At 36.0% G+C, this 21,846-nt stretch overlaps 1 protein-coding gene across 1 annotated transcript in view; it reads left to right on the top strand.

Annotated features, from left to right (window-relative positions):
- NRG1 (neuregulin 1) overlaps window positions 1-21,846 on the top strand; it is a 152,358-nt gene that overhangs the window by 121,127 nt on the left and 9,385 nt on the right. Inside the window, exons 3-5 of the mRNA XM_042781197.1 lie at window positions 9,499-9,557; window positions 16,233-16,256; window positions 20,684-20,786. Of these exons, the coding sequence (XP_042637131.1) occupies window positions 9,499-9,557; window positions 16,233-16,256; window positions 20,684-20,786 (186 nt within the window). The remainder of the gene's footprint in view (window positions 1-9,498; window positions 9,558-16,232; window positions 16,257-20,683; window positions 20,787-21,846) is intronic.

Genomic DNA, 21,846 nt, shown 5'->3' with positions numbered 1-21,846 from the left:
TAGAGTTAATATGTTCTCCAAATTCCTTCCAGAGACTCAGTGAAATTAAATGAGTTCTTTTCTGCTAAAGTACATCTAACTCTGGGGAAGCAAGATTTTTTTTTTTTTCTTATAATAAAAAGTAAGTGGTAGTATAACATGCTCTCTGTAGGTATAAGAAAAATATATACACCTGCCTTTACAAAGTGTATTATCATGTTTAAACCCCAATTCTTCATTTTATGGAACACTAGCAATTTTTGATTTGGTGGGGCCATGAGCTAGCTTTATAACTTTGGGTTTGACAGATCATTTTGTATCTCTGAACATTGGCTTCCTTATGTTTCAAAAAACAAAGAAATCAAGTTTATGAATAGGAGAGATGCCTTCAAACATAGACATGTATGGTTTATATGATTAATTTTTATGAAACCATATAGTATATGTTGTTCTTGTTGTTGTTGTTTGCCGTCAAGTCGGCCCCGACTCATAGCGACCCCTCCTTGGGTTTCCGAGGCAGTATCACTACGGAAGTAGGATTGCCCAACCTTCCTTCTGAGGAGTGGCTGGTGGGTTTGAACCGCCAGCCTTCTGGTGAGCAGTAAAAACCCGTATTGTTTTATGCATTATTGTAGGAGTCAGTTACGAAAATTGTGTAACTGCCAGAGATAAAGTCACAATAAATATATAATAATAAATTAAACTCAATAAATAGATAATATTTATTTATAGATTAGGAGCTCTGGTAGTGTAGTGCTTAAGGCACTTGACTGCTTACCAGAAGGCTGAAGGTTCAAACCCACCAGCCACTCCTCGGAAGGAAAGTTGGGCAATCTACTTCCGTAGTGATACCGCCTCGGCAACCCAAGGAGGGGTCGTTGTGAGTTGGGTCCAACTCAACAGCACATAACAACAAAAACAACAACAACAACATCTGTGCTAGATATTTTTGGAAACAAAGAGAAAATATAAGGCATGGCCTCTGGTCTTTAGCAAATTAGTCTATTTGAGAAAATTAAATAGCTAAAACAGTAAATCAATAGAGTGAATACATTTCAAATGTGGCACAGTGCTGATTATTAAGGTAATCAGAATTCAGAGAAAGGAAAGACAAGAATAAGCTGAAGCTGGAATAGGTTGGAGAGGATTTTATATAAACATGTTGTTGTTGTTGTTGTTATGTGCCGTCGAGTCAAACCCGACTCATAGCATAGCCATCAATTATTGAGTCCTTGTTATGTACCAGGATGGCATTAAGGTTTCCACAATATTTTCTGCAAGAGCCAGTGACTTGCATACCTAGGTCAGCGAATCCACAACAATGGAGTGGGGGAATCTTTACAGAAACAAACTCTACCATATCTTTCTCCTGTAGAGTGGCTGGTGGGTTTGAACCATCTACCTTTCAGTTAGTAGCTGAGCCCTTAACCACTGTGCCACCAGCGCTCTTTGCTTATTATATCCCACCCAACCCATTGCCTTGGAGTCTATTGCAACTTATAGCTACCCTATAGGACAGAATGTAACTGCCCCATAAGGTTTCCAGCACTGTAAATCATTAAGGAAGCTGACTACCACATCTTTCTCCTGTGGAGCACTTGGTAGGTTTGAACAACTGACACTTTGGTTAGCAGCTTAGTGTTTTAACTACTGTGCCACCAAGGCTCCTATTAATTCATTTTGACTTTGACTTACCAAATTAGATGGAGGGAAATACCTTTGTTTCTAAAAGAACCAATTTAGATGCTCCAAACACCAAACGAAACCCACTGCCTTCAAGTCGATTCAGACTCATAGCAACCCCCATTGGGTTTCCAAGGTGGTAAACCTTTATGGAAATAGATTGCCGCATCTTCCTTCTGTAGAGCACCTAGTGGGTTTGAACCACTAACCTGCTGGTTACCAGTCAAATGCTTTAGGCGCTGAACCACCAGAGCTCCTTAATTTACATGCTATGAATTGTAATCAACTCAATGTCACTGAGTTTTTTTTTTGGTTTGATGCTAATGTCAGGTTCATTAACTAAATGCTCTGAATAAGTCATATCCTTTCTTCCCATAAAAGCAGCTAGCTATGGTTGTTGGTTGTTGTTGTTATGTGCCGTCGAGTCGGACCCGACTCATAGCGACCCCTCCTTGGGTTTCCGAGGCATTATTACTACGGAAGTAGATTACCCCATCTTCCTTTCGAGGACTGGCTGGTGGATTTGAACTGCCAGCCTTCTGCTTAGCAGTCAAGTGCCTTAGCCACTATGCTACCAGAGCGAGATGGTTAAGCCTCCTCTATGAACCAGGCTCTGTGCTAGCATGAGGATGAAGTGGTGAGAAAAAAATTAGACTGGCCTTGGGCCTCATGGAATCCAAGGGCTATTAAGAATAAGAAACATATTTCAAATTATTGATTATAGATATTCCAAATTCTGTGAAGGATATTTAGGAAACCAAAGAAATATATAATTGGGAACCTAACCTAGTCAGAGGCAGAGGATCTGTGAAAAGAAGTAGATTCAGTAGCCCACACCTTGAGAAGCATATAGTTTATTGAGAATAAAATGCAAGAAATTGAAATATTCATATGAAATGGTTTAAAGAAAATGTGAATATTAACGTGTTTTATCATAAAATGGAGTGGTTGAAGTACACAGAATCAAAAAGCTTGTCAGAGTCTCTAAGCTGTTTGAGGAGACAAGAAGGACATCCTCCAGAGAGGAAGAGCAAACCACAAGTTAACAGTCCATATGTCATTGTGTCAGAAAGATGTGGAGATGTGTGGGATGTAGATTGATCCCATATCCGATTAAATGGTTTGACCCTCAAGCTTAAGGATACATCATGTAGAATAAACAATGACAAGGGTTTGAGTCTACAGATGAGCATTTCAGAACAAGCTGTGCAAACAGAGCTTTAGGAAGGGCACCAGGGTTCAAACGAGGAGGGGTTAATCTATAAACACTGCCACCTTCACTATTGAGATTGCATATCCTAGAAACTGACAAACAGCATTTAAGAGCAAGGACAACTTTGAAGTTCTTTTTCTCAGCATCTACCCTGGAGTTCATAGTGGTCACTATATATATATACTGTTATCTCATGGTTTAAAAGTTGGCTCTAAGAACATAAAAAAAAAAAAAAAAAGCAAAGGGATGCTGCATCCTAGCTGAGTAGTGATGGGGAGATAGGAGATTGGATCTGAAGGAAACATTATTGGAACATTTTATATTTAATATTTTCTTTAATGTTGTAGATCAGGGCATATCTTTGATGAAATAAATATCTGTTGCAGATGATACTGTAATGGATTGAATTATGTCCCCCAGGAAGATGTATTGTGAAACCTAACCTCTGTGCCTGTGGTTATAATTCCATTTGGGAATGAGTTGTCTTTGTAATGTTAATGAGGCAGGATTAGTGTAGGTGTATTTTGAGTCAATCTCTTTTGAGATATAAAAGAGATTAAACAAGAAGCAGAGGAGAGATGGGGGGAAGAGAGATGCCAAGATACACAGACATCTCCAAGGAACCAAGAAGCAGAAGTTGAAGAGACAAAGACTTTTCTCCAGAGCCATCAGAGGGAGAGAGCCTTTATTCTAGAGCCTACTACACTCAGCATTTGGACTTCTAGACTCCTAAACTGTGAGAAAATAAATTTATTTTTATTAAAGCCATCCACTTGTGGTTTTCTGTTATAGCAGCATTAGATTACTAAGACAGATACTGAAAAGAACACTAAAGCACAAATTAGAAAAGCATATATAAACCTCAAGAAATTTCACTTAAAGGTAAATAACAGAATGAGGTTCATATTGGGAAAATGCAGACCATTAGTAACAATACATTTGGGAAGGATAATCTACAATACAGACACACCAGTGAGTGGGCGATTTCTGGCAAGAATGCTGAGCAGGCTAAAGGGTGAGAAAAGTCAGGGTTTGCAATATGACACAGTAGAAAAACAGAGCAGCACTATTTGAACTAGTGTACGCACTAGTGTATACACTGCCAGCTCTGATTTACAGAGTGAGAGCAAAAGGCTTTGATGTCCGTCACTTAAGCCCACTGATATTCCTCAATATGTATGTGTTGACATTTCCATTATTTAATATTTGTAAACAGAGATACTGAAAAAGAGTATTTCAGAATTATTGAGGAAGAGCAAAAAGACATTAGGGACTCTTCTTTTTTAGTCAAGGTATTTTTACAATTGTTGAAATACTTTACTGTGGGGTGGTGACTAAGGAGACTATTAGGTAAGCCTTTTCTCCCTTTGCTTGCCTGAACAAGGGAGGCCTAAGGAAAATTAATGAAACCAAGAAGTAAGAAATGGAAGAGAAGGCAGATCTAAAAATGGTTTGTAAATTGACTATAAACTATAAATAGTTTATACAGTTAGCCAACCCTAAATAATCAGAAGTTCCTTGGGAGTAAATCTGTGAATATTTATGTATATATCTAGGGATTCCATGAATAGAAGGGAAATAATTTATTCTATTAGAATATAAAAATAGATACCAAGCCATAAATTGATTCTCAGAATACATGAATTCTTAATTAATTATATAGTAAACTTATCAGGATATAAGTATCCAGGATATATAAACAGTATATCAAGGTTATTATTAAGTACAGATTTTATTGTGTTGGTGCCGTGTAGGAATCTTGGCTAGTAGATTGTACTGGTTTATTGAATCATCAATAAACTGGTATTTCAGTAGCAGGATTTAAATGTGAGGTACTAGACATTTAAAGAATAATAATAGCTTTTCAGGATTGCAAATAGGATGTTAAAAGATTTTATTTGAGAAAAGTATAGTCTGTGAGGAGGACACTGGGTGTTCCTGTGGTGGGGGAGGGGGCAGGGGGAAAAGTCCACAGAAGTGATTCTATTACAAACTATTAAAATAAAAAATACAGGAGGGGAGCTGTTACATTGTGGTAAACTGTGGTCAATGACATGAGACAAAGTACATGTGAACTGCTGTATGGAAAGTGAATTTGCTCTGTAAATCTTCACCCAAATCACAATAAAAAATAAAAAAATAAAATAAAATATAGAAGTTCAATATTGACCTATATTTGCCAAACCAACTGACTGTATGAAAATCTCTTTTGATATGGTTCTTTATTCAAGATTGCAATCAGATCCTATCTCAGTTCAGTTTTGCACACACATTGTGAGTGCCTTTAATGAACCATGAGTGCATCTGCAATGCAAAATGATCAAAATATGGTCACTGTCCTCAAGCTCATTATGAACTAGTAAAGGAAGAAAATATGGAAACAGAGCAGTGAGGTAAGTATAGTGAAAAATATTAAAACAGTTTGCAATGAGAGAGCCAAAGAGGGGATTGTAACTTCATATCCTGGACCTGAAAGTAGGGAGAAGGAAAGGTAGAGATAAGGAAAGAGTTAGTTGGAGTAGATGAAGCCTAAGTTCAGACAAAACTATTCATTACTTACAAATTTTTACCCCATTAAGGCCAAATGTAGGACAAAAAATTATTTATCACATTAAGGGCAGATACTAGAATAAACAGAATGAAAACCAGAAAAATATTCCCGTCTTGTGATCTCAATGAAACAAATGATTTTTTTTTTGATGCAGCAGCAAGGATTATTCAAACACTTGTACTTTTTAAGAAATAAAATTCTGGGAATTTTCTCAGACTTATGCCAAAGCACATTGCTAAAATCAGATTAAATTTAATGTACTCGCATCTCTCAGGACAGTGACTGATTGGCTAGCACACTTAGTATCAAATGGTAATATAATAATCATATGTCAGAAGCCATACATTCTTCCTATTCTCTTCAAACTGATTCTATCTATAGTATTTAATCAGATGTTGTAGATCAGATGGTTTGTCATTTGCATATGTCTTCTCTACATAATCAATGCAGTTACAGTTTCCTTATGCAGAAACTGTTCAGTTAATTTCCATTTCCTTCCATCTGATTTGTCAGCAATCCAAGATGTTCACAACAATTACGTACTGATGATTGTTGCTGAACAATTAAATTGCAGAGCAATGGATATTTTTTGTTTTACCTCCATAATTGTCTTAAAAATCCATTTTATCAAAAATGATTTTTGAAAGTCCTTGAGTTCTGTCATCCTAACTAGTAATGTATTCTGAAGAAATGGTGTTGTATTAATATGTATTCCATGTCAACTCAAAGAATTTTAATGCTAAAAAAGAGACTTTTCAAAATCACTTAGTTAAATCCCTTCATTTTATCACTGATAGAGACTGAGGCCAAGTAAAGGTAACTGGCTTGTGCATGCCTAAACAATAAGATTCTCTCCTGCCAGGACAAAAGGGCCTTACCCTCGATTTTCATGTTCAGAGTCTCTTACATCTTAAATTTCAGTAGACATAAAACTCTTTTGGAGATCTTATTAAAATGTAGATTCTTACTCTTAGTTCTGGTCTGGGGCAGGAAATTCTGCATTTTTGCTAACAAGCTCTTAGGAGATGCTGATACTCTTGGTCCATGAACCACACACTTTGAGTATGGCTTTAAATAAGAAAATTCATTTCCCAAGTGAAGATAAGCTTTAGTGAAAGGACAGCTCTGGTTCAGAACTGATAGTTCCAAAATGGATTTGTGCACCTCAAATGGTAGTTAAGTGTTACTATACCAAATATTCTCTATAGTCATATTATGTAGATAAATCACCATTCCATAATGCTGTTTTTCAGGAAAATGCCTTGTTTGAAGTTTGTAATAAAGGGGGTAAGATTTTTTACCACTTTTACCTTCTTGAAGCTCCATGCTCACTGATCACACAATTGTGTATCTAAGATGTCTAAATAATATTTTACAAATAAATCTATTTCTTCTCTTAAGGGACTCATAATTCCTGAGCTATTTATTAATTTGATGATCCTTAAATAAGAATATTTCTTGTCTTGTCTCAGATGGCTGGTTTTATCTGTTTCTCTCTCTCTCTCTCTCTCTCTCTCTCTCTCTCTCTCTCTCACACACACACACACACACAGACACACAAAAATGGTTTTCACACAAAGTACACCATGTTCTTTGTATGAAAAAGAAGATAAGAGGACTATTGTGTGATCAATATGATAGTATTTATTTCATCAAGAATGCAAGCAGGTAAAATAAAAAGAACAAAATAAAATGTCCTTAGTTTTAGAATTACCTACTTATATATCTGTATGGATTTATAGTCCTGTGTCAGAAACAAAACAACCAAAAAATAATTTACTTTAGATATTATGTCATATAAGTTTTATGGGAAACAAGTCCCCATGTGTCTTTCTTATATATCTGTGAAGACAAACTTTCTTAAACATGTAGAATGACATTTTTATGATAAATGAGCCAATCTCATAGGTTATAGTTCTTACATACTTACTACTTTAGACAAATCTTTCTCTATTCACTGCAGCAATTGTATTCTAACCAGATAACTAGTTAATTTACATATGTGTTTTGAATATTTCAAAAGGGCTGTTTTAATACATAATAATTTTTATTAAGATTATTGATATTATTGTTAATGATCATAATTATGCTGTAAATTTATACAAATACTCTTGGGGCATAAAATCTGCAACTACTAGTATTTTATCTTAGGAGCCATTCTTTATGAAGTAGTAGCAGCATTAAATATACCAAATCATTAGACAGCAATTTTTTAGCACTGAGTTTGGCTTAAATGAAGAGCTATCACCCTTGTATTAGTAAAAATGAATAATTTTATTCACATATGTCTGAGGCCAAAAAAGATAGTGCCTGTTCTTATATATGGATGTTTATTTACTCTTGCGAAAAAAAGGGTTGCATATAAATCACTAAGTATATGCTACCAGAACTAAGTTGTATTAGATAGGTGCTTTACATAAGTATATTGGCTTACTAGAACCTTTTGATGGTCCTGTTTATTAAAGCATTATATTGGATAGAATGAATCCAGTGCCAGGTGCCTTAGTTGCTAGAGCAACAGCAACAAAAAGATCAATTATAAAGGACTTCCATATTTAAGCACAGAACCATTGCATGACCCGAAGGACAATATTATATCCACATTTTAGAATTTTGATATGTAAATATATGTGAGTGAATAAAATGTAAGTTTATAAATAAATTTAAAAGTTTTACCTTAAATACAAAATGACATCTATTACATACTATTGTAGAAGAATAATTGTTCTAAATTGAAAAATGTATTTGTCTTTGAATTGGGATAATGGGATTAAGTGAAATTTATAGTGATAAGAATCTATTTCTACTGTCTGTCTTTCATATATAATGAGACTTAATACATATCAATATTTATAAAGTGGGGGGAAATTTTGTTTGTCAAACCATTCCAGAGTATCAAAATATTTGACTTTATAGTTGAGATCATTGTATTAACCATGTCCATCTTTGACCTTGTAACTGATATAAGAGTACCCATGAAATATGTACAAAATTGAATATATATAAAATAAAAAGCTCAGGTCATTTAATGAAGATTATGAATGGAACTATATAAATTCTTATCGAAACTACCATTTTAACATACTGTGGGGCAACGCTCAGTAGCAGATGAGATAATTCCCAAAGGAAAATAACCTAACTGCCCATGCCTCGCCACCCCTATTCAACTTGTCAACCTCACTCTAGTTAAATTTCAGTTAACTGATCTTTTGAAGACTGAAGCAAGCAACAACAAAAACCTAAAACCTACAGTTTTTAATGGGACACAGTTTTCTAAATGTTCGTCTGTTCTTTATGTTGTTCAGTTACCAGGTCGTTTATAGGAATCTCCATATTCCATGGGAGGAAAGTTGCCAGTCTGAAAGTTCCATGTTAGCGTTCTATTGCTTATCACATTTTTGCCCTCTAGGTGCCAACCTGGATTCACTGGAGCAAGATGTACTGAGAATGTGCCCATGAAAGTCCAAAACCAAGAAAGTATGTTCAAATAATCTGAAATTTGCTTTCTCCCCAAACTACAGCAACAATCACTACCACTTGGTGCTTTTACAGCTCAGCTGTAACTGAATCCTTTTGTTCTAATTATGGTTCAGCCACTCAGGGCATAAACCCATTCAATATGATCTTGTTTGACTGTCCTCAACATGAACCCTGAAGTTCCTCCTACAGTTAAAAGAATGATGAGCCCAGGTGGGCAACAATGCAAAGCAGTCTGACATTAAAAAAAAAAAAAAAAATTATTTCAACATTTTTGACCAAAGCTATCAAATGGAAAACTGAGAGGAATAAACTGGATTTAATTTTAAGTGGGTCCCTTTGAAGGGAAGCAGTCACTTGATGAAGTTCTTAGACCTTTCTCTCAAAGGAACTCAAGCACTACATTGTGTCCAAAATTTTATCATCTGGGAGAATGCCAGAGTCTGAAAGCTGTGATCAGCACAAAGATTCAGTTCCTGAGGTGGACTCACCAAGTTCAGTCAGTTGACACTGAAGGAGCTTCTTTCTAGCATATATTCACCTCTTCTCTTTTTCTCTGTTTTTTCTACCATTGTTTTTTTGTTTCTTCTCTCAGGTGCCCAAATGAGTTTACTGGTGATCGCTGCCAAAACTACGTAATGGCCAGCTTCTACAGTACGTCCACTCCCTTTCTGTCTCTGCCTGAATAGGAGCATGCTCAGTCGGTGCTGCTTTCTTGTTGCTGCGTCTCCCCTCAGATTTCACCTAGAGCTAGATGTGTTTTACCAGGTCTAATATTGACTGCCTCTGCCTGTCGCATGAGAACATTAACAAAAGCAATTGTATTACTTCCTCTGTTCGTGACTAGTTGGCTCTGAGTTACTAATAGGTGTGTGAGGCTCCAGATGTTTCTGAAATTGATATTGAATAATGTGATACAAAATGAGAGTCAATATCAAGCAGTGAAATTACAATAAAGGCATTTAAAAGTCTCACTTTTGTTGATAAAATAAAAGCATTCCACTAAACAGTCCATCTTCTTTCTAAAATGACATTTAGAAAAGGATGTTGCTAAGTTGTAACCCCTATACAACTGAAATGATGGTAAGTTAACTTTGGTTCAGAATGTGTTATTTATAACAAATAAACATAATAAAAAGAGTTCAGATGTTTCTCTTCATTAACCGAACAGGTTGCATGTAGGTATTAAAAAAAGCACTGAGTAGGAAAACTAAAAACAAACATTTCACAGCAAATGAAGTAACCTGGCTTCCGTTTATAGAGTAATTCAGGACTAGTTTAAACAATCACAGAATATTTTATGTTAGTTTTGAAGGTAATCTTAGGGAAAAATAATTTTTAAATATTCATTTTAATTATTTTGAAATACAAGAATTAAATTCTAGAATATGTGTAGTTTTTTACATGCAGAAATATGAAAATCTTGTGGGCTTTTGTGGCTTCATGAAGTTCTGACCATTATTCTCATAAGACCAATTCAGATTTTATGTAATTGCGTGGATAACTAGAATATGTTTTTGTCCTTCTCTTGTGAGATGGGACTAGTAGCTTTTGATCCTGGAGCTTTCAAATCATTGTATTCAAAAGAGATTCCATATAATTCCATTATAATTCATTTAGATCAAGAGATGGCAATTTTTTATCTTTTTTTCTGTGAAGGGTAAGATAGTAAATATTTTAGGGTTTGCAGGTGATACGGTCCCTTGTCACAACTCCTGAACTGCCATTCTAGCACAAAAATAGCTGTAGAGAATACATAAATGGATGAGCATGGCTGTATTACAGTAAAACTTTATTTACAAAAACTGGCATCAGAATTTGGCCAGCAGACCACAGTTTGCCAACCCTTTATTTAGATAGGCAGTTGCTCACTATGAAAATTATTTCACATATATTATTGCACTTAAAATTGACATTACACAAGAAACAGCGCTATGATCTGTTCATTTGGGAGCTCTAAAAAGATCAGAGATTTACTCTTGTGGATAATGCATGCAAAGTATTAGGTTCTGGAATGCATCATATTAATAGTCATAGGAGTTATCAAAATAAATTGCATAATGCATTATGGGGAAATTAGACCCATTCTATTTAATCATTTATTTAGTGAGTTGGTACTTCTTATATATTCACATAGACTACATATCAACAATTATGTCATAGGTCATCTTCTGTTGTAAAAATTGATAAATTGATATTGTTAAATTTTCAATACAATCTTCATTTTATTCACAAATATTTAAATAGTATACCTTTTGTAGATAAAATTTTTCTCTCCATGGCTATAGATTCATATTTCAAAGGTAGATAAGATGGAAACTAAAATAAGGGAGAAAAATGAAATTTTATGTACCACGTTAAAGTCACTCATTTAGAAATGTTTATATTCAAATAATACAGATTGAGCAAATCTATATGACTATATAAATACAATAAAATTATGTTTTAGACCTAATGAAAATTCTGACTGTATAAGTTATAATTGTTTTTGATATTAGAGAGAATTGCATTGTGTATTGAAGGCATTGTGGGGCACTATGTAGAGAAAAGTATTAAACCCAAAGGTATTTTCCAGAATAATGATGACCTGACATAGTAATGAGAGAAAGTGTTCTCAACTTCACTTTTAGACCATTTCTTCTTTCGTAAGATATCATTTAAAAATAGCCACTATGTATTTATGAATTTCAGAGTGTGATTCCTTAAATAAATTCTTTACTAAGCCTTAAATGACACTTTTGGAAGGGATCCAGGAAAGCAGTGTTTGTCTTTAACCTGATTTAACACAATTGATAGGAAGCCCATTCATGAAAAAACGTGCCATGACTGTGATGCCACATGTATGGAAAAGAAAGGTCTTCCAGTCAGAAACTGCTATGTAAAGCTGTCTTGTACACAATTAATTTTTCTAACCTCTGTGTCCTAAATTCTCAACTTTTACCTCTGTTGTTGTTGTGTTGTTATGTGCCGTCGAGTTGGACCCCGACTCATAGCGACCCCTTTCCAAGGTGATATCACTATGGAAGTAGATTGCCCAAACTTCCTTCCAAGGGTAGCTGGTGGGTTTGAACCACCAGCCTTCTGGTTAGCAGTCAAGTGCCTTAGGATGTTCTGAATACAAATAAACACTTTAAAAAGGCAACATTTTCTATCCTTTTTTTTTGCACCTTTCATTGCTACCTGAACATAAAGCTGTTAAGAGTAGCAAAAATATCCTTATTTTCCTGCCTTCTATATGGAGTTGTGCAGAAGTAATTTTGTAAAATGCTATTAGCATATAACTTATGTTATTAGGATTTCATACACTGATTATGGTGAGAATACCCTGTGGGCCATTTATTGATTCATAAAAACTGATTTGAAATAGGAAAGAAAGGAGCAAATGTATATTTTATATAGCTTTCTGAAGGAAGCAATTTGTCCTGATATAAAATATATGTATTGTAGTTTCTAGGAAAGTATTGTCAAGATTAGTCATCTTTAAATTTGACCTCTCCTGACACAGAATTCCTAGTTGAAACGATCATGTTCATGAAGTTGTGTATGTGTGTGTGTGTCTGTGTGTAGACAGTCCATAATCAATTTCCAGAGAAAACAGAAAGCTTTAATACACAGCTTTAATAGTTATAAGCAGTATAGAATAAGTATGTCATATATAAATTAATATATAATAGAAACTAATTACGGAGTAGCCCGTATCATAGATGATTTTTAAAGGGTACAACTTTAGAACTTTTAAGTACATGCTCAGAGTAAATGTAAAGTATTTTTAAGCCATAGGTAACTAGTGCATAAATTATTTATATTGATTTCTAAATGCTTTAAAAATCTGTTGCAGTTATCACTTTATTTACCAAATGTGTTTATCTTGTTGACAGTAGAATAGATACACACTCCACCTATGACAGAATCATCATAAATTTGAACCATAACAGGGTTTTCTCTGTATGTGTGTGTGTCTGTGTGTGTCTCTGTGTGTGTCTGCACATGTGCTGTGTGCTAACATGCACATGGAAACTTGGGAGTAAGGAGAAAGTTCTTACATTTCAAAGGGCTCAGTAGCAATACGGAGTGTTATACATGACAAAAACGTATCTACATTTATAAAGGTAAGTCTAAAATTAAAAATCAGGTCCCATTTAGAAATGGTGTTAATAGAATGCCTGCAGAAACCTCAGAGGTACAGATAGTTAAGACTACACATATGTCTTTGAGATTATTTGAAAGAGCAGGCCTTAGATAATAAAGAATAAAGTCCTGAATGTATTAAAACTTTAATAGAAGCCATTACTCCATGTACATATAATTTTGGTTTTTTAAAAAAGTATTTATTATTATTATAATGAAATTGAAAAATTTAAATTAACCTACAGGTTAATCATCTTTCTGCAAACAATTATAAAATCCTAAGGCTAAGGATTAGTGAGTCAATATTTAATAGTTTCTGAAGACTCTGAGATTTAATTTTTTATATTGCTGAGTGAACAGCAGGAAATCACATGTACAAAAGGAAACTAAATTGTTTACAGTAACCTTTGTGTTTTTGAATTATTAATTTAATTTGAAAAATATAGTGGCCAGGCAGAAGTTCAATAGGAAGCATGTGAGACATAATGAGCCTACACCAACATTAGATTAAAAATAACAGAAAGTAATAACCTCTTCATACAATGAAAAGTGTTTGTAGAGTCTGCTTTTCTTGAGTCACCATGAAAGAAATGTAGCTACCAATAGTACAAATAAATTACAGCAGCATTTGCTCCACGTCTAGAATGACTGATGCATGTTTCCTCTGCTTGTTTTCCTTGTTAGGGCATATGACCAGAAGAGATTCCAATTTTAAGTACCAATTTCCCATTGAATTATTTGAAATTGGAGCTGCCTGATATGAATGACTTCCCATGAAATGAAATTATAGTTAGGCTCACAGACTTACTTTTAAAACTGTAAATGCAGTAATATGTATGCATGGGCATGCCACTAATTTTATTGAAGACTTAACCAAGCTTTCTATGCAACTAATACAGATCATTAGCAGTGTTCACGTAGGCATAGAATCATGATTCTCTGGAAAGAGTTTATGTTGTTATCTCTTGATTTTAACCCTTAAAATATTACTGACTGGTGGGAGGAAAAAGTGAGAGACAGAAGCAGTTCTAGGAAAGAAAATGGCCTTACACGCTCATGGGGATGGAGAAGGAATTTATTATTAACTTGCTCAGAAAATGAGTTTTTTCACATTGATTTTCCAAAGTTATGAAGGAAGCAAAGGGGGGGACAAAAAAAAAAGTCAATCTGACAAATTAAGTCTTGCCCTGAGGCAATGAAATTCATTTAGATTTGAATAAATTGTTATTTTGCTGTGAACTTTGTGCAATCAATTTATCATAAACACCACCACCACCACTTGGTTTGTGAAAAACATAGGTTCTTTGCCTACATACTCTGAAGTACAGAAGGGCTCTCATAGATAACATATATTTAGTGCCCTCATTACCATTGTATTTACATTTTTTTTTTTTTTTTTTTTTTAAATCTGGAAGCATCATTTCCTGAAGAGATGGGAAATTTCTAAGACTCTATTCTTGGATGTAGCCCAGGGGTCTTCAGAATTTTCCTGGCCATGAAATTAATGCAAAAGTAAGCCTCACTGCAGCAAGTAGCCCAGGGTAAATCTCAAGATGTGTCTGTTTAGGCCTCCTGCTGCTGGCCGACATATATAGTTCCTGGATTTTGGAGGGCAAGTCACTCTCCCACAGTGTCTCCTTTATTCTTCAGGTCACCTGTGAGACCTTTTGTCAGTGAGAAATTAAATTTCCAAAGTCACTGAACTGGTAACTGGCAGAGGCAGGACCTCCAACCAGGACAGCTCCAGCCCCTTCACCTCCTATACTTGTGCCTTCTCTTTATGAGTTACTTTTTCCATTTCCAGATTGACGTTTTTGTAAGAGAAATACCCCTGACCTGCATTTTTTCAAAATTAGAAAATGTCTTCTCATGTTATTGAGCTCCCTGGTATCAAGTATGTAATTAAAGGAAGAAAATACAGACCTCTGAACCTCTGGTTTCATTTGCTCCCTCTTTCCCACCTATTTCTCCACCACCTCACTTGCAAAAATAAGTGAAGTCCTAAAGAATACTGCACAATGGAACTTGATTAATATATATGTGTGTGTGTATATATACATACACATATATATACATATTTATTTATTTATTCATTTATTTTTCCCCAAGAATGCAGTGTTGTTTCTGGAGATTTTTTTTTCCCTCTTTGGCCTCATTCTCCCTATTTCTTCATCTGAGCCTGTGCAGGTTCTTTCATTCTTGCAAACCTGGAGTCCAGGGTCAAAGTTGGCCAAGATTGCTAGCTGTAGGTTCACACTTTTGAAAACCATCTACAGGGCAGCTTCTCTTAGTGCCTGTCCCCAAATGATGGCATCTCAGTGGGGGATCCTGTAAAAGGATTTCACTGGAGCAGCTCAGGCCTGTTACCTAACTTGCTCTCTGATATTTGAGGAAGTAATAAAATTAACTTGAGATCTCAAGAATATTACCCACCCACTCTTCACTTTTACAGTTTAAAAAAGGCATAGAGAGTTGTCCTATGCCACATAGGAATTATATGAAAAAAAAAAAAAAAAAAACTGGAAGCAAATTCGGTTCCCTGTCCCAGTTCCTTGTCTGGCTTTTTGGTCGGAAGGGTTTATTGCTTTTTGAGTGAAATATGAAGTGGTGGAGAAAGTGGAAGTTTGGGAGGAAAGAAGTAGATTGATTTTCTAAAAGTAGCCAAAGCAGCAACAACAAAGAATAGAACAAAGTACTCAAAAATGCTGAATAATAGGTCAGTGATAAAATATTCAGACCAAATTGCTATCCTCTTGGTTTCTGCTGCTGGCACTGCCACTGTGTGTTTCGGGGGTAAAAGTTTCACCTTAGAACTTGGCTTCTGCCTTTTAAAAAGAGGGGACTGAATTGATTTCTGATGCCTTTTCTGACTATAAAGTTCAGTATTTCTGTTCGCAAACAATGAAGGAGAGTAAAGAACAGCACAGATATACAACTTCCCCCTAAGTCAGGTATTTTAAGGGTTAATAAAGACACAGAGTGCTGCTGTTTGCACACCTCTTAAAAAGAGAGGTTCCCTATGTGGACCCCAGGGGGCTACCTGAGCACTGCTTTATTAATCACCCACCTTCTGTCCTGTTTGATGTGCACGCACAGAAAGCCGTAATAGTCGTGTGTAATGTGTTTTGGAGTGCAGTGTATTGCTCTTTTCTGAAACTTTTTCCCTTTCTTTCTTTTTTTGTCAACTTTCTGCATTGGCAGAGCATCTTGGGATTGAATTTATGGGTATGGACCAATCATCATTCCTTTTAGCCTGCAGAATTTAGAGCCTATGAGCTTACATCTTTTTCCCTTCCTACTCTTACCTTTCAGTTCCTAACTAATTTCCTTTTTCTTTAGAAGGGGTCATACAGCTATAACAATGATTTCTTTGCTTTCAATCTATGATTAGTTTACTGAAATGTTACTAAGTGCAGCAGCTTTTATAATCCCAAATTTCACTTTGGGATAAAAATTCACACCTGCTGCAAATTCATACCTTTCCCACATTCCCACTGATTAGATCTAGCTATGGTGTTATATTAAATCTGGGGTAGGTTGGAGTGGTTCAGAAAGCTACAGAAAGAATCCAAACTAGAGACTTGAGAACAAAAGCTTTTAAATATATCAAACCTAAGAAACACATCACATAGAAGTTTGACATACCAGGTAAAAATCAAGAAAAAGCCCCTATATTATAATAACAATATTATATGCAAAAATTTGAATTATCTTGATTTTCATAGATGTTCAAATACTGTTGTAGTCAACTTCATTATCTTATGAGGAAGGAAATAGAAAACAGAAAGAAATATGCCTGGTGCTATTTTAGGTAGAAATTCTAGTGCTAATGGAATTAAATTTGAGTCACTAAGATTATCCAGACAAGTAATCAAATTGAGAATTTCACACTGCAACCATAAAGAGAATATGTCATATGAGCCTATGAAATAAAATTGAAGGTACTCTGTTTGGAGACCATCATCCTAAGTGGTGGTGGTGTTATGTGTCCTAAGTAGTTGAGAAAAAAGGCCAGAGATTGGAGAGGAGCAGGGAAGCTGTGCTGCCTCTGCAGAGACCCCACAGAGCTGCCCCAGCAGGTTTCTCTGAACCCAGCACTCAAGGTCTGCAGTGTGGTGGTGGGTCAACAAAGCAGGGTCCTGATTAACAGGACAACTTACCATTCAGCTGGTCTCCCTGGCCTCATGCACACAGGGCAGCAGCAGCTGCTGCTTGCTGTTGAATGCTAACATTACTGTCTATACCTAATAACCTTTCCATAATTGGTGCAAATGAGGCAGTTGCAAGCTCCAGCATTTACAGACATAGAAACTCAACTACCCATCTCCTTAAAAACACACCGTAGGAGAAAACTCTTGATGGATGGGGAGTGCCTCCAAATCTTTGTCAGTGCCCTTTTGCACATCGGAGAATGTCTCCTAAGAGTACAAAGCACAAGAGGACACAGAACCATCACTAGAGTGACACGTCGTCTGTGTTAGGAGAACTGTGTGTCGGGGTTAATGCCCTCAGGATGAAGGTTGTTCCACTTCTGAAAAGGCTGATTGACCATTATTGCAGGCTATACCCTTAAGGAAAACCAGACTTAAAGTTCAATTAAAACTGAAAAAGACAAGGACCCTGTCTCTTGGCATGGTGAGATCAGACTGAAAAATGACTCACTAAAATACCTCCAGCCAAACCTTAAGTTTCAGAAGCATTTCCACTCATGGCCAACCTGCCAACTGGACAGATTCTTTTCCTTTTTTTTTTTTTTTTTTTTTAATTTTTCACTCTTAATTTACTCTTGCCCTATTGTTACAGTATGGGGGAAAAAAAAATAAGAAAGGGAGTTAAAAGAACCGTTCATTTATATTACTCTTCAAGTATTCTTCCCTTACCACATTAACATTAACATGTTAATATTATGTATAAAATCATAGGAAAATTAAATAGAAATTTGGGTGAAGGTGTGTAATACATTCACAAAATGCTGATGGGAATACAGGGTCTTAATCCTGTATCTGTATTCTATGACTTTAATTGGTTCATCTTAGGTGTTTTGCATTACCCACTAGCTTTTATTGAACTACCTTTTATTTCTATGAAATAGTCCATTCCATGGCCGATTTTAGTAGGAAACATGTTTTCTTATATAACATGGGAAGAATGAGTCTCATACACCATTTGTTCACAAACTCAATCTATTATTTTATAATTAACAACAACCACAAAAAATTTATCAAAATTATCCCTGAGAGTACACGTGATACCTTTTTTCCCTTTAGCCTTTCCATATGCCCCTATTTTTGTAATTTGCAGAAGCGATTTCCCAGCTGTTCCTAAAGATAGAATGTTAAGGTGTCAGAGAAAAAGTGCTACCATGGCCTTACAGTTTTTAAAAAAGAAAAACTAAGCATAAGGGGACACAGTAAAGTAAGGCCTTCATTTTCTTGGCAAAAATGCTTCCACTCCTGTTTAATAATCAACTCATCACAGCCTAGGGAGCCTTTCTCTGTGGTCTTTTGTCTGTGGAAGAGGACTTGTGGGGTGAGACCTCTGCTTCTTAGACATACATAAGCCTGATCAGGATGCCAAGTTCAAGAAAGAAGCTACAGTGGCATTAAGCTCACAGATTAACACCCCATAAAAATTATTTTCCTGTCTTGTGGCTGTTGGGGGGGGTTGGATGGGGGACACAAGCAATTAACACATAAGCATCCAGGTGTCATGTCCTCATTTGACTTTTGCATCACAGTAAATAGGTGACACCAACTCTGTTTCCTGGTGCATTGCTTCACTGCAGTTCACCAGCTGCTTTGCTTTCTAATTGTGGCTTCCACATGCCTGCTAGCCTAGATTAGGAGTTATGCTGTATGGGATCACCCTTCCAACTTTGCATCCACCTTTTTTCCCCACCCAAGCATTTCCTCCCTCTGGTTTTATTTTATTTATTTTTCCTCCCTTAGTATCAGGCATGCTGTGCCAGGGACTTCAGACGGCTCCTTAACTTTTAACCTTGTTTTCCCTTGTACTTTACTTCCTCACTCGCTCTGTCATTCTGTCAGTCTGTCTGTCCTCTTGGTTTACTTCTCCTTTCCACTTCCAACCTTTTGGAGTTTGTTTTTGTATACTATATGAAGTGTTCTAGTCTTTTACCCACTGACTTCTATTCTCCTTTTCCTCCTGTTAGTAATAATCAGTGTTATATTAATTTGATTTGACAATGTTCCTGACCTGTTAACTGGAATTTGATTATCATGGGCTTGGCTTGTAGGAAATGTTTTGTTTAATGATAAGGTTCACTGTATCATAGAAATTAAAACTCACTTTTTCATTTCAAGAAAACGTCCTTTGAGTTACCTTCTCTCAATAGAGAAAACAGTGGAGTTGCTGAAAGTGGGAATGTATGTTGGAAATACTCCTTGTGGGTCTTGTATCAATGTCCACATAAGACAGCTTCATTTGTACAACATTCCCAGGTTCTTGACCAGCTTATTATTTAGAATGACAAGTAAATAGTTTATGCTGCTTATTATGTACCAGTTGAGTTCTCTTCTCAGTGAACTCGTGACTATCTTCGAATAAGTATAATTAGACTTGTTGGAAACTCAGATCCTGAGGGATCATCAGGTCACTCTTAAATCTGCAAATCTTGTTAAGAACCTGACCTACCTTGGTATAATCAAATTATCCCCCAAAGAAACTGATTTGTAAATTGAGAAACTTCCTGAATTGGAGACTCTAATATTGTATTTGAGGTACACCAGGGATCTTAGTTCAAAGTTCTAAGTTCTGAGCATCACACTTCTTTAGGATAACCTACATTAGCAATAATTTGCCAAGGTGGCAAACGTAGAAATATGCAGTCTATTCCATATCACACATCATTTGTGTTAGTGGATTCTTTATACAGATAAATCAGTTCTTTAAGGTTGGTGAAGTAATAAGAGTTGTTCTATAACAGTCAAGTCTTCAATTTGGCCCAGGACATTCTTTCTTATCCTCCTGAGCTTTCTCTGATGCAGTGCCCTGCTGCTCAATATTGTGTTGCTTTTTTTGTTCTCGTTTTGTGGTTAAATCATAGGGATCTGGGCTCAATTTGTTTGCTAACTACAAGCCAAGCTCATATTTGCAAATGTTTTTCAGTTTATTTTTAAAAAATAATAATTATAAACGGTTCTTTGCAAAGACCACTGGAATATAAAGTGATAATATAAAATAGCGGGGAAATAAATACCACGGAGGAGGGAGGAGCGAGCAAGGGAGGGATGCAGCGGCACCAATCCCAGCTTCCTTGTTGGTGCTGATTCCTGTTGTCTTTGCAAGAGATATTTTCAAAATAAAACTACAAATCTTGATCTAATAGTTATTTTATAATTAATGTTCATGATTTGCTAATTTAATAGCACAGCTTCTATATGTATAGCTTGTGATTAATGTTATAGTTTGATTTTTTAAATTGTAAATGGCCACAGCTGATTTTTGCTGTTGGTGCTCAAAATAGTGAATAATATTTTATACCTGAGTTACAGTTGTAGATTTAATGAGTTGTCATGCCATTTATTTTCTTATGAACTTGGACAGTGCCATTCAGCATGCCAACTGTTCTAGTGTTAAGCCCTGGCATTTGTAAGTGATCTGTGGTGACATTTGTTCTCATCCCTTTCCAGAAGCTGAGGAGCTCTACCAGAAGAGAGTGCTGACCATAACCGGCATCTGCATCGCCCTGCTTGTGGTCGGCATCATGTGTGTGGTGGCCTACTGCAAAACCAAGTAAACCTCCGTGCCTTACGCTCTCCTTAGCACAGAGAGGGATCACGAACAAAGGCTTTGGCAGAAATCTGGCTCCACAAGCCAGGCTCATGATAAAAGGGAGGAGGGGGAGGCTGATATTTTGATACTTTACCGTACCTGGTTTTCCTCTGAAAAATCCATTTCAAGGTCCTTTCCTCTTCACATACATTAGAAACTTCTGCCTACTTGTGTGAGAGTGTTTACATTTTTGATAAGTGACCACTGCACCATAAGTGAAGGTAGAATTGGGAGACAGGCTCAGGTGGGGCACACATGTGCACATGTGTTTGTGGGTGCACAAACCACACACTAAAAATTGAGGAATAGACCCAAGGGTTGAGTCTATCATATTGCTGCTAAGGACAAGTCCATTTGAACTGAAACCTGGGCAATAAATAATCACTATAACTTACAGAGGGAGAACTCTGGTGGCATAGTGGCTAAGGCACCAGATGGCTGCTGACTGGAAGGCTGGCAAAACTGCATTTCAGTAGCCAAATTGAAATGCAGTTTTCTGGAAGTTACAGTGCTTATTTTTCAAGTCTGTCTAATTAGGTCACCTGTACACATGTTCTCAAAGTGTAAGATGTGAAAAAGGAATCACATGGGAGGATAATCAAGCAAAATATGCTTTGAAAGAATAAAAGAGAAGACATCGAAATAGATGTCACTGTGTTTGGTATCTTAAAATGGTCTGTGTTCACAAATACAATTACTGTATGACAGGAATTCCTTTCAGTTTCCCCTTATGTATACCTTCTCCAAGTTTCAGTAATGTTAAATTAACAACCTTATTTTTTTTGCTTCATATCATAATATTTTCTTGCCAGCACTTCTTTATTTCTATAAGTTTCATCAGTGATTTCAATACAATAATAGGATATTATTATGATCTGAATGTTGCATTGAAGAACGAACACAATATGCTTTTATATCACAAAATCAAGGGCATGGATTGTATTTTCCCAATACTCATGTTGTTGTTGTTGTTATTTGCCGTCGAGTCGGCCCTGACTCATAGCGACCCCTCCTTGGGTTT

This window comes from Orycteropus afer, unplaced genomic scaffold (assembly GCF_000298275.1).
Source record: "Orycteropus afer afer isolate SDZICR_OR568_19922 unplaced genomic scaffold, OryAfe1.0 scaffold00095, whole genome shotgun sequence".
NCBI lineage: Eukaryota > Metazoa > Chordata > Mammalia > Tubulidentata > Orycteropodidae > Orycteropus > Orycteropus afer.
The sequence above is the reverse complement of the archived record's forward strand: the minus strand, read 5'-3'. Positions and strand labels throughout refer to the sequence as shown.